This window comes from Octopus bimaculoides, chromosome 1 (assembly GCF_046866305.1).
Source record: "Octopus bimaculoides isolate indiv1 chromosome 1, ASM4686630v1, whole genome shotgun sequence".
Classification (NCBI taxonomy): domain Eukaryota; kingdom Metazoa; phylum Mollusca; class Cephalopoda; order Octopoda; family Octopodidae; genus Octopus; species Octopus bimaculoides.
In genome coordinates, this window is record NC_142928.1 from 194,779,814 (window position 1) to 194,793,142 (window position 13,329).

General features: G+C 39.4%; 1 protein-coding gene across 2 annotated transcripts in view; it reads right to left on the reverse strand.

Annotated features, from left to right (window-relative positions):
• The window catches only part of LOC106883257 (protein mono-ADP-ribosyltransferase PARP15), an 89,580-nt gene that overhangs the window by 63,675 nt on the left and 12,576 nt on the right, over positions 1-13,329 (reverse strand). Inside the window, exons 2-5 of one of the 2 annotated variants that reach the window (XM_089364922.1) lie at positions 12,278-12,424; positions 8,914-9,111; positions 7,830-8,066; positions 2,135-2,368 (exon numbers count right to left, since the gene is read on the reverse strand). In XM_089364922.1, the coding sequence (XP_089221048.1) occupies positions 2,135-2,368; positions 7,830-8,066; positions 8,914-9,094 (652 nt within the window). In that variant the 5' untranslated portion in view covers positions 9,095-9,111; positions 12,278-12,424. The remainder of the gene's footprint in view (positions 1-2,134; positions 2,369-7,829; positions 8,067-8,913; positions 9,112-12,277; positions 12,425-13,329) is intronic. The other variant, XM_089364929.1, reaches the window with a different exon arrangement.

The window sequence follows — 13,329 nt, forward strand, 5'->3', positions numbered from 1 at the left end:
CAGGTTCAAGTGGGCGTTAGGAATAGGATGGTTGATAACTGTCATGGTCTTTGGGGAAGAATGGGGTTAGGTGAGAGGAGTTTGTGCTTTAATTGTCTACCTTGGGTTCATAAGAAGGATTATTTTAGAACATGTGCTTTTGATAATATGCGGAAAAAGATTGTTTTGGAGTTATAGAGACAGTATTTTTCACAGAATATGAATAGTCTCCATCAGTACTATTTGTTTGAATTTCTTCCATTTTTGAATTCCTTGGGATTTGAGACAGGTAATAACCAGCCCCTTTCATAATTATTCATAAGGCACCTGCAAACATGGGTATTGTTCTAGTCTTGAGTTTCCACATTTTGCCAATTTCTATTCTAAGATCTTTGTATGTGGTCAAATTTTGGTAGGTCTTCACAGATAGATTCACATCAATTGGGACATACTGACATGGTGGCATGATTGGCATCTGAAATCCATCAGTATAATATCTGGTCTATTTGCATCTGTCTTTCGGTCAGTTTGAACAAAAGAGTTCCATGTGAATAAGATATCATTTTGAAGCACTGGAGGTGGTTTGTAATCCCACCAATTTCTATGATGGGGCAAGTCCAGTTCCTTGCATATTTTCTGGTTTGGGATTGGGTTTTGAAGCCCATAGCACTTCTGTTTGATTTTGTGTTTGTCCTGTTGGTAGCAGTGGGTGGTTTGTTTTCTTTGAAGGCAGAAAGCCTTTAAGTGAGTCACAGATCCACATATAATATGACAGCTTTCATTCTTCTACTATCACTGACAGGTGGGTGCCACCTGGGAGGCCTATCAAGTTAGAGACCTTCTCCATATATGTTTAGTCAGTGTGTATGGTCAATTCCAGACCTATGCCTGACCAGTTTTGCTGCAGTATATTCTGTATCTTCATAATAGTCACTTCTTCCTCTAGACATGCCAAAACCAGGTGATAGATATTTCTGTCAGCACATTTCTCATCTTGCTAAAAGCAAGGCATTGGCTACAATAACTGGGGATTAAGAAAAGTTTTTCATTCCTCAGTGTGGTCGCAAAATGAAACATAGCTTCTTCAGTGCCAAATTGCACTTCAATCATGCAAAACTTCTCTCCTCGAGTTATGTGGACCTTGTGTTCCCACATATGCCCAAGATATTTTTGAATTTGGGCTTCAGTAGCCTTTTCTACCTGGCATGATTTAACTCCAATGCAGTGGTAAGTAACCATGCGTCTCCAAATGTTTTCAATCACCTCGAGTGAAGGGTTCAGGGCTACTCTTCTTCCATTTCTTTTTACAATTTGTCTGGCCAGTTTTAAATTTTCTTTATCTATGCAGAACTCTTCCAGATTTCTTGAAGCACTGACAAAAGAAATCTCCTTTTTGGCATCTCTTGTCATAGCTATAGCTACTTTAGCAAAGGCAGTGATGGTGGAAATGGAGGTGACGGTAGCAGTGGTGGTGTTTGCATTTGTTTCAAAAGTTTATTTAGTTTTCTCCTTCTTTACACTTGTTATCAGTCTTGTTGTTGTTGTTGTTGTTGTTGTTACTGAAACTGTCGAACATGTTCTTGAATTGTTGAACTGTCAAACATTTCAAAGGTGTTGGCAGGTAAATGTATCACCTTTTTTTGTTCGTTTTGGCTCGTGTGACATCATTACATCAATTACTGTAGTCATTTCTACACCAGCATCCCCTTTCTTTTCGGACAAAGTTTGTGTCTCCATTCGGCTAACATTATAATCAATTCTTTTTCTGCCATATTTCAAAATATTTGGAAAACAGTGAATTATTTTTCGATTTTCCAAATAGTTCAAGACAGTTAAAAAATATTGGTGCCCCCACTCTGCAAAACAGGAGGTACCTCTAAACAGAAATAGTGGCAGTGCATTCCAGGCAATGTCAAAAAAAAAAGGGGACCTTAGCAGATCAAAAAGACTGATAGCTCTTTTACAACTTATGAAACTCCAGATTTCCCTGTCTTTACAGTATGGCAGTGGCTGTTGTGAAAAATGAGGGTAAGGAGGAGGATGAGAATAAAAAGGACTACTACTACTACTACTACTACTATTACAGGTGATACGATGATGATGATGATGATGATGATAGGTAGACTAGATAAAGAGAGGGAAAAAAATTACTTACCAGATTTCTCTTTAAAACTTACAATGTAAGTGTCACTGGTTTGTTGTTGTATTGAAGAAATATCTCCACCAGAACTTCTTTCCCTGTATCTAAAATAGCTTTTAAGACTCTCAAAGCTGACATTTGAAGAAACTGTTTTCACTTGAACACTGTTTATTTCCTCAATTCTATCCACTTTCAGTTGATTTCCATTCAAGAGGTTTTTTTGGCACATCTTCTTAACATATTCAAAATCTGCAATAAATACAGTGAATGGTGATAGATGAAATTTTGGTAAAAGATTCAAATTGAAATCAATTTACTGACGTTTTAACACAGTTTGGATTTAAACGATTTTGAGAATTCTACCAAATTTGGAGATTTTAGCATTAAAATGCAGTTCCAATTATCTAACAACTCCATATAGGCACAGGTGTGGCTGTGTGGTAAGAAGGTTGCTTCCCAGCCATATGGTTTTCGGTTCAGTCTCACTGTGTAGCACTTTGAACAAATGTATTCTACTATGACCTTGAGTTGACCAAAGCCTTGTGAGTGGATTTGGTAGACGAAGACTGAAAGAAGCCATTTGTCTGTCCGTCCATCTGTATGTTACTGTCTCCTTGCATTGACATCACATGCTTATTGTAAACGAGTGTCCATGTCATAAAAGCAGTGTCCTTCATTTCCAATCTTCCTTAAAACATGTCTGGTCACTGGGAAACATTACCTTACTTGGAAATAGGTGAGGGCTGGAAACAAGAAGGGCATCCGGCTGTAGAAAATCCAACTCATCAAATTTTGTCCAACCCATGCAAGCATGGAAAAGTGGGCGTTAAAACAGTGAGGATGATCATGATGATGGTGATGATGATGATGTGTCCTTTAGTAAATGTTTACTGATCCTTAAATGTTAAAGGTATTTCTATTTAGGGATAAATAAAGTGTAAAATATAAGAAATAAAATTTGATTGAGCAGATTTATGATGAAAGACAATCCAGCCATGACCATTCCAATAACTAGCATGGTAGCTTCTGTTTTGAAGAAGGTAGGGTGTAATGGAAGGGATACTTTCCTGCTATTTCTGTCAGCCTGAGCAACTGTGTAAAGGTCTTCAGATTATTAAAAGTGTGTATTTTAAGGTAGAGATGGGAATTTCACATTTCTCGTTGGGGCTCATTCTTGTATTCTAGAATATTGTACTTTGTTTAAAGACATGACAACATCAGAGACAAGTTAGTGATGAAGCTACTTAGACAAAATAAATTATTTCACTAAAAATACATTACTACACAACTATTTCTAAAGATATGCCATCATCATCATCATCATCATTAACATCATCATTACCATCATAATTTAAGTTCTATTGTCCATGCTGGTATGGGTGGGACGGTTTGACTGGGCTGGCACACTGGAAGGCTGCACCAGACTCCAGTCTGATTCAGCATGGTTTTCTATGGCTGGATGCCCTTCCTAATGCCAACCACTCCGAGAGTGTAATGGGTGCTTTTACATGCCTTGGTGGATTTTCTTCCCAAGCACGACATAATGCTAAAAGTCTTGGTCATTGCCTCTGTGAGGCCCAACGCTCGAAAAGAACTCAGCCACTTTGCCTCTATGAGGCCCAACATTCAAAAGATGCTCTTTATGTGCCACCAACACAGGTGCACTTGGCTTGATGGATCCTCTTAAGCACAACACATCCCCAAATGTCTCTAGATTTCAAATTCTGACACAAGGCCAGCAATTTGGAGAGAAGGGTTAGTTGATTACATCGACCCTAGTATTCAACTGGTACTTATCTCTTGAACCCTGAAGGGAGGAAATGCAAAGTTATTCTCAACAGAATATGAACACAGAGCACGAAGATAGATGAAATGCAGCTAAGCATTTTGTCTGGCATGCTAACATTTCAACCAGCTGGCCACCTTCTTCCATTTTGATATTTATTGACAGTTATCAAAGCAAGAAACATTGTGTTAAATATACTTGCTGCTCTCATTTTTTACTATGGAATATCTTCTTGTAAACTAAGAAGAAGATTTCATCCCCATGTAGGAGATACCTTCATGATACAATGTTTCATTTGTAGATGTTCTCTCTGCTCATCCCATCATCACAACAACAATCACCATAGTTCTTAATTAGTGACTTTAACAGCACCAACAGGGTGTAAGGCATTGGACAACACACACATACACTCACATGCACACACAACAGCATAAAAACACACATACACAAACAGGTAGAAAGAAATGTGCAGAGAACTGAGATGAGTTAGGGTAAGGATGAAGAATATAAAGACTCCAGAAGATGTTGAGAAATGGAAAGAAATTAGAATGCAGAATGTTCAATCTCTGATCAAGCTATATCTGGCCTCTCACACCAACCATACAATATCATTCTAAAAATTAGCAATTACCTTGTCAAAATCTCAAAGCTATGAGATAATGCCTGATTAATACGAAATGATGTGAATAAATAAGCATCAACTCGGAGGGACCAGCTATCCGAGTTGATAGTACCAGGGTAGATAAAGCAATTAAGAGTATGAAGACCGGGAAAGCCCCCGGCCCATCAGGAATCACTGCAGAGATGCTCAAAATATCTGGCAGTGTTGGCTATAGCCTAGTCACCCGTATTACGAACCAGGTGATACACGAAGGAGTCATACCCAATGACTGGTGTAGCAGCATCATAGTCAACTGCTACAAAGGTAAAGGTGACGCTTTAGATACAAATAATTACAGAGGCATCAAGCTGTTAGATCAGGTTAAGAAAGTTACAGAGAGGGTCATAGCCCAACTAATTAGGGAGCGAATCAATTTAGATGAGATGCAGTTTGGGTTCGTGCCAGGTAAAAGCACTACTGATGCCTTATTTCTAGTGAGACAGTTGCAGGAGAAATACCTAGCTAAGGATAAACCTCTGTACCTGGCTTTCGTTGACATGGAGAAAGCCTTTGACAGGGTCCCCCGATCCCTTATCTGGTGGTCAATGAGGAAACTTGGGATAGAAGAATGGTTAGTGAGAGCTGTGCGAGCCATGTACAGAGATGCTGCCAGTAAGGTGAGGGTTGGAAATGAGTACAGCAATGAATTCCGGGTAGAGGTAGGGGTCCACCAAGGTTCCGTCCTCAGCCCCCTCTTATTTATCATAGTCCTCCAGGCAATCACAGAGGAGTTCAAGACAGGTTGCCCCTGGGAGCTCCTCTATGCTGATGACCTTGCTCTAATTGTGGAGTCACTATCAGAACTAGAGGAGAAGTTTCAGGTGTGGAAGCAAGGTCTAGAATTGAAGGGCCTTAGAGTCAACCTAGCTAAAACCAAAATCCTAATAAGTAGGAAGGTAGATAAAACACAAACCCCTTCAGGTAGATGGCCCTGCTCAGTATGTAGAAAAGGAGTAGGTAGTAACTCTATAAGATGTACCCGGTGCAAGCTATGGACACATAAGAGGTGCAGCAACATCAAAGGCAGGTTAACTAGCAAGTTAGTTTTTGTTTGTGGCAGATGTTCAGGTGCAATAAAGACTGTAAACAAACAGGAAACAACTTCTATCTCATTCCAGGGTGAAAAACTAGAGGTAGTCAATAGCTTCCGCTATCTGGGCGACCAAGTTTGTAGTGGGGGTGGGTGCGCTGAAAGTGTAGCTGCTAGAATAAGAATAGCCTGGGCAAAGTTTAGAGAGCTCTTACCCCTGCTGGCGACAAAGGGACTCTCACTCAGAGTAAAAAGCAGACTGTATGACGCATGCGTACGAACAGCCATGCTACATGGCAGTGAAACATGGGCTGTAACTGCTGAGGACATACGTAAGCTTGCAAGGAATGAAGCCAGTATGCTCCGTTGGATGTGTAATGTCAATGTGAATACCCGTCAGAGTGTAAGTATCTTGAGAGAAAAGCTGAACATTAGAAGCATCAGTTGTGGTGTGCAAGAGAGACGATTGCGCTAGTATGGACATGTGGTGAGAATGGATGAGGATAGCTGCGTGAAAAAGTGCCACACCCTAACAGTTGAGGGAACCCGTGGAAGAGGTAGGCCCAGGAAGACCTGGGCTGAGGTGGTGAGGCAAGACCTTCGTACATTGAGCCTCACCGAGGCGATGACTACTGACCGAGACCTTTGGAAATGTGCTGTGCGTGAGAAGACCCGGCAAGCCAAGTAAGATCGTTGCCAGTGCCCCTGGACTGGTTCTTGTGCGGGTGGCACATGAGATGCACCATTTTGAGCGTGGCCGTTGCCAGTACCACCTGACTGGCTCCAGTAGGATTTTCGAGCGAGATCGTTGCCAGTGCCCCTGGACTGGCTTGTGCGGGTGGCACATAAAAGACACCATTTCGAGCGTGGCCTTTTTCGTGCAGGTGACACGTAAAAGCACCCACTACACTCTCTGAGTGGTTGGCGTTAGGAAGGGCATCCAGCTGTAGAAACTCTGCTAAATTAGACTTGAGCCTGGTGTTGCCATCCGGTTTCACCAGTCCTCAGTCAAATCGTCCAACCCATGCTAGCATGGAAAGCGGACGTTAAACGATGATGATGATGATGATGATGATGAATGCTTGACAGATTAATCTGAATGCTAAAAGGTTAAAGAATGCTCTGATTTATAAAGAGGAAAGTTTTAGAAGAAGAAATGTTTCAAAGTCTGTAATGAGAAATGGTAAATAACGTGGAGAGTTGAAATAACAGAAAAAAAAAAAGCACATTAACGAAACATTTGACCCTGTATGGAGAATCCTTTGTACAATTTTATTGATTTGAAAATTTTAGTTTGATGAATTCAATATTATTTGTTTAATATTGAAACTATAATTAAAAGTAAAAGACAAGCAGACTTGTGTATGTGTTTATCATTGGCACAATGACCCTTCCAAGACACACAAAATATACTTTGTTTTGTAATTAAACTATATATTTGTTTTATTATTCTGTAATATGCATTTACATGGTAAAGACTCACTTTTCTTTTTGTTTTGTTTTAGATAGAAATTACATTCGTAACAAGTTCTCTCTCTCAGTCAAACGAAGATGGTAAAATATTCCATTTACTTTCCCTCTTTCCAATGTTTATAAACCAAAGGAACAGCCAAATACTGGAATCAATTTCACAGACAAAACATCATCTCTAATATTTCTGATTTCCTGCCTGATAACCATCATTCCTGACAAATTTCTTCCTTTCCTGATAAAAGTGAGAAACCAAAACGCAAAATCTGGGAAGAAATCAAAGATATAAATAGGTGCAGACATGGCTGTGTGGTAAGAAATTTGCTTCCCAACGACATGGTTCTGGGTTCAGTCCCACTGCATGGCACCTTGGGTGAGTATCTTCTACTGTAGCCTCAGTTCGACCAAGGCATTGTGAGTGGATTTGGTAGACAGAAACTGAAAGAAGCCCAGTATGTGTGTGTGTGTGTGTCTTTGTGTCTGTTTGTTACCTGCCACTGCTTGATGACTAGTGTCAGTGTGTTTATGTTTCTGTAACTTAACAGATCAGCAAAATGGAGTGATAAAATAAGTTACTAGGTTTTAAAAAGTAAGAACCACTGGGGTCGATTCATTTAACTAAAAAAGATCTTCAAGGTGGTGCCCCAGCATGGCCACAATCTAATGATTGAAACAATTAAAACATAAAAGATATACCAATCCTATTAACAAAACAAAATTCAAGAAATCTTTTTCAGAACAAGTTAATCTTGAAGAAACTTACCAATTTCATTTTGGCAATACACAAGAAAAGTTCCAGGTTTTCTTCTAGGGGAAACATATACAACATCTAATTTTCCTTTCTTTTCCAAAAAGTCAATCAACATTTCTTCAGACATGTCTTTGTGGCCATTTGACACAATCATTGCATCTTCTTGCCAAATTAGAATTTTATACCAGTTCACATGAAGTTTATATTTGCCTATATTATGGACCTTCCTTTGGACAACATTTTCTGCATCTGAAAATCAAAATAGCAGAAGAAATTGAGAATATAATGTCATTATTTATGAGTGGAGGGCATGGTTGTGTTGGTGTTGTAGTGTAGAACCAGATCACACACTTTCTGGCCACAAACACGTCCAAGTGTTGTTCCTTATTTAAGATGTTAAAGTGTTACATGAAGATTTAACTGCCTTTTCTAGCAGATCAAGTCATCACTTAGAGGCCCCTTTGTTTGCTCTGTAGCTGAGAGGATTATGAAGTTCACTGTACAAGTAATTGACTCTAGTTCAATCCTACTGTCCAACAACACCTTGAGCAAGTATCTTCTACCACAGCTTCAAGATGACCAGAGCCTTGTGACTGATATTTGGAAGACAGAAACTGTGGACATTACAAGATTTGTGTGTATGTGTGTGTGTGTGTGTGTGTGTGTGTGTGTGTGTGTGTGTGTGTGTGTGTGTGTGTGTGTGTGTGTGTGTGATCAGATAAACATACACACACATACGTGTATATGCACATACACTACTTAAAGGAAACAGTACTCATTGGACATTAGTTGGCAACCTCACTAGTAATGATGGCAGGAAAAAATGCCCCCGGTCCACTCTGTAAAATGGTCGGCATTAGGAAAGGCATCGAGCAATAGAAACCATGCCAAAGCTGACCCCAAAGGTCAATGCAGCTCATCAGATCCTGTCAAACTATTCAACATACACCAATATCGGAAAACTGATGATGATGACGATGATGGTGGTAGTGGTGGTGGTGGTGGTTAACATTGCTTTTTATTAATCTAATGTGTTCACGGTAAGTCTATTCAAATTGTCTGTAAATGATTTCATGAAATGAATATTTCTTCTAACCTTTTGCCAATTGAAATGTGATGATAATTTTGCCAGAATCTCCAATCCATTTTGGGTTTCCTTTAATAGGTCCTCCATTTGATCTACTCTTGTTCTCAAAATAATGCTGAATGGCTTCCAAACGGAAATCAGTTGGGACTCCTGACACCAATATTGTTCTGCCCTCATCATCTTCTTCCATATTCAAGGTAGATATTTCTGCAAAATAAAACAAAAATTTAATGCTAAAAAATATCAGTTACTACTCACCATCCATGTAACAATATATTGCTATCCACAGCATAAACATTCACTTTACATGTCTGACATAAACCTGAAATACATGTCGCCTTCAAACAGTCCAGATATGCTAGAAGTAACAGCCAAAGTTTTTCAAAAGTTCTCCCAACTATCTTTAAAATAGATGAATACACTTGCTAAAATCGTTTTGTGTTGAAAATATCTGCAAAGAAGTTATGGCATTCCTGATTGAACAATGCTAATTTCCCTCACAGAAACAGGAGTTCTAACATATGTGCACGAAATCTGAAAGTCACACCTCTGAACGAATCCAGCTTTAAAATCTTTAAAAAGATGTTTTTCAATAAAACAGACACACAGATGCTATCAAATAATGCCATTTTAGTATGACAAACTTCACCTAAATACACATTTTCCAAACAATTCTTTCTTCTATAGGCACAAGGCCTGAAATTTTGGAAGAGGGGTTAATCAATTATATAAACCCTAGTGTATAACTGGTACTTATTTTATTGACCCTAAGGAGATGGAAGGTGAAGATGACCTCAGTGGAATTTGAACCCATAACATAAAGATGAATGAAATATCACTAAGCATTTTGTCCACAATTCCCAAACAATGACAACAACAACAGGATCAATAACAACCAAAAGTACCAATCTTATAAACCTGATTAATGCCACAACATCACACGGAATACATTCAACAAAAGAAAATCACAACCATTCACCCATAAAACTAAACCAGGTGAACCTAATTTATAAATACTGCTTTGTGTTGGGCCCTCAATTTCTTGATGGGGTTGTATGGGTCACTATGGTCAGAAATGGCATGTCTTGGGTATTTTTAGACCCGGAGGGATCAGGGGATGTGGTGATTTGCTGTACTTGAAGAACCATGTGAAGCTAAGTAAAATCGCTGCCCTCCATACATACAGGCATGTCCTTTCAGGTGTGGGTGCCACATAAAAACACTCTCATGCCAGTGCTATGTAAAATGCACCCAGCACATTCTGTTAAGTGGTTGGCATTAGGAAGGTCACCCAGCTGTAGATACCATGCCACAACAGACAATTGGAGCCTGGCCAGCTCCATTTCAAACAAGTTAACCCATGCCATCATGGAAAGTGGACATTAAACGATGATGATGATGATGATGATGTCAAGGCCATCAATGACCAAAACTGATTTCTTCTAAAAAGAGGGAGAGAAGAATTGACCCCAGTACTTTGTTTATTGACCCCAAAATGATCAAAGACAAAATTGATTTCAGCATTGCAAAGAGTCAGAATGATTACCACAAAGCAACCTATCTGGTGCTCTACTGGCTCTATCTGGTGCTCCACAGAAATCACCTAAAAACAAGTTTATGTCACTAAAACATGCTGTCTCCACACAAAACATTTTCTCTCATGATAATTCAGAAACACTTTTTACAAACCACAACACAGGACACCTCAAATATTTAATCAAATTGTTTATAATGAAGATAGTGAACCAGAGCAGAGATTAAAAAACTTCCAGGACACTAACCAAAAACAGAAAAATCAGAAAACATCAATCTAATAGAAACTAGCAGGTGTACCCAGCATTGCCTGGGGCTATTTGTTAAGTACGCCTGGTCAGCGTAGTCTCCCATAAAGTAGAGCTGAAGAAACTGAGGTGAGGCAGCGTCATGCAGATGCAAGGAACCAATTCTAGGGTAAATCTGCCCCTGCACTTTAAAGGAAGGCATGAAATGACAATTGGTATGATGTTGGTGCCAAAGGAAGTCAGTTGGAATGCACAGTTGTAGGTATGTATCAGCTTGAGAAAGTCATGAGAATAAGGAGATGCCCCTGTCAAAAGATCAGTCAAAAGGGGTGGAGGATTTTGTAGAAGAGGTACTGTCATCTTACCGTTGGAGCCGTACATGTCGGGAGTTTCCCCAGGTCACATTTTAGCTCCGCAAAATTGGCAAGTTGTGGACATGCAGCCTATTTGAACCTCAGGGTGATTACTGTAGTCAATTGTAGGACTGTAGTTGAATGCTGTCATTGACCAATGCGAGGAGCACGGCCTTCAGTAGGAACATTGTGCAGCCTTTTGCTGTGCTGTAGTCTCCAGTCATTGTCGTCTTTCCCCTGTAGTCTCTGTAGTGCACACAGCAGCAGTTGCTGCTGCATCTCTTGTAAGTCAAACTGCGCATTGTGCTGCAGTCTCTGCAGCTTGTGCAACAGCAGTTGAGGAAGCATCTCTTGTAAGTCGATCTGGACGTTGTGCTGTAGTCTCTGCAGCTCGTGCAGCAACAGTTGAGGAAGCATCTCTTGTAAGTCGATCTGGACGTTGTGCTGCAGTCTCTGGAGCTTGTGCAACAGCAGTTGAGGAAGTATTTCTTGTTCGGTGTGCTGAACGTTGCTTGCTCTGGGCGATTCGTTGCGCAGCAATACGTGCTAACTGATCACAACAGTGCTCTTCACTTCCCCTTCTTCATGCTGAAGCCATCCTAAGTGCATTGAGAAAGTTCCTCCTGGTGGCGTCTCCAGCAGATTCATTTGCATGCATGCGTTTACTTTTCTTTCCAGCATTTGTTTGCCGACCTATACTGGATCTTTTGCATTGAGGCATGGCGGAAAATTACCAGTTTATGCAATAGAAAATGTTCTAAGGAAAAAGCGGAGAATATGTAGCACCCACAAATTAGTAAAATGTAGTTAGCAAAAATGTTAATCAAACAGACCGAATTAATTTTGGGTAAGAGTTTTGAAGTGGCTAGTTTAAGTTGGAATAATTATATGGAAAAAAGCACTCATGTGAAAACAGTGGAAAATCGTAACTCGCAAATGAATATTGCTGGCAGTACTGTGCAAGCAGTCGATAAGAGCTCGCCACAGCTGAAAAAGTAAAGTATTGATTTTTTCCAGTTGGGTGTGTCATGTTTTTTCACTGGCTCAAGCCAAATCCTAGGCGAATTGAGAGTAGTCTATTTATGTTGGAGGTGCGGAATTTTGAGGAAAGAATTATAAGAAAAAGCGTCCTAAGTCAAAGAGAGCACACATGTCAAATTTGGTGAAATTCAGTTGAAAATTGTAGGAATAGATGTGGTTTACACAACATACACACAGACAGACGGACAGACAACTTGCCTTTTAATATATAAGATACAACAAAATGAAGTAGATTATTATGTGTCCAACCCTTGCTTCTTGAACCACCTTATATGGCAATGGTGATTGGTCAGTTGCTTTGTTGGGGTTGTACTCCTGTCACAATGCCAGTCACCATGACTCCAGCTAAAATGTAGAAAGCAAGGAAACAAAATCAGTTGCTTTTTTTCCCCCTTTGTGTTTTAACAGACTAATGTACAACTTTTGGGTTACAACTGGCCAATCAACAAGGCTCAGCAAATTCTCAACAAGCTATTCTTTGGTGCCTTACCAATGCATTACATAAAGAATCTTCAAAGTTGAATTTGATGAGAAAGGAGTAAGTTGCCTTAGCCACAGGATAGTTTACCAATCCATATTGATATAATATAAATACACATTCTCTCTTTCTGCCTTGAGAGACTAGCTTAAAGCACAGGAGTACATGCACAAACACAGACAAACACACACACACACACACACACACACACACACACACACGCACACACACTATCTCTCTCTTAAGGAATCTCTAAAAGGTAACACATTATTAAAGACAGAAACATTCAATTAAAATTAGATTTGGAACCGAGTGTCTAAATCTGAATGCGTTTAATATAAATGTTCTTATATTAAACACATTGAGATACCTGGCTCATAACATTGGCCTATATCGTGGTGACAGTTTGAGTATTTCCCATGGGTGTGATGGTCACACTCTTGGTAGATTTAGGAAGCAACTATATCCTACCTTTAATCAATTAGGACTTAAAATCTCAGTAACTACTAATCTCTGTATGGTTGATTATTTAGATGTTTCCCTAGATTTAAACTCCTCCTCATATAAAACTTTCCATAAGCCCAATGAAAAACTCACATATATCCTGTAGTATATAAAAATCTGATAGCTAATATTAGTAACAGAGTGTCTAACCTCTCTTCTTCCAAAGAAATTTTAAACAAAGCTGCCCCCTATTATAACAAGGCCCTAGCCAATAGTGGCTTCAAAGATAAATTAATATATAATCCCTCTAATAATAATCAAAATATTA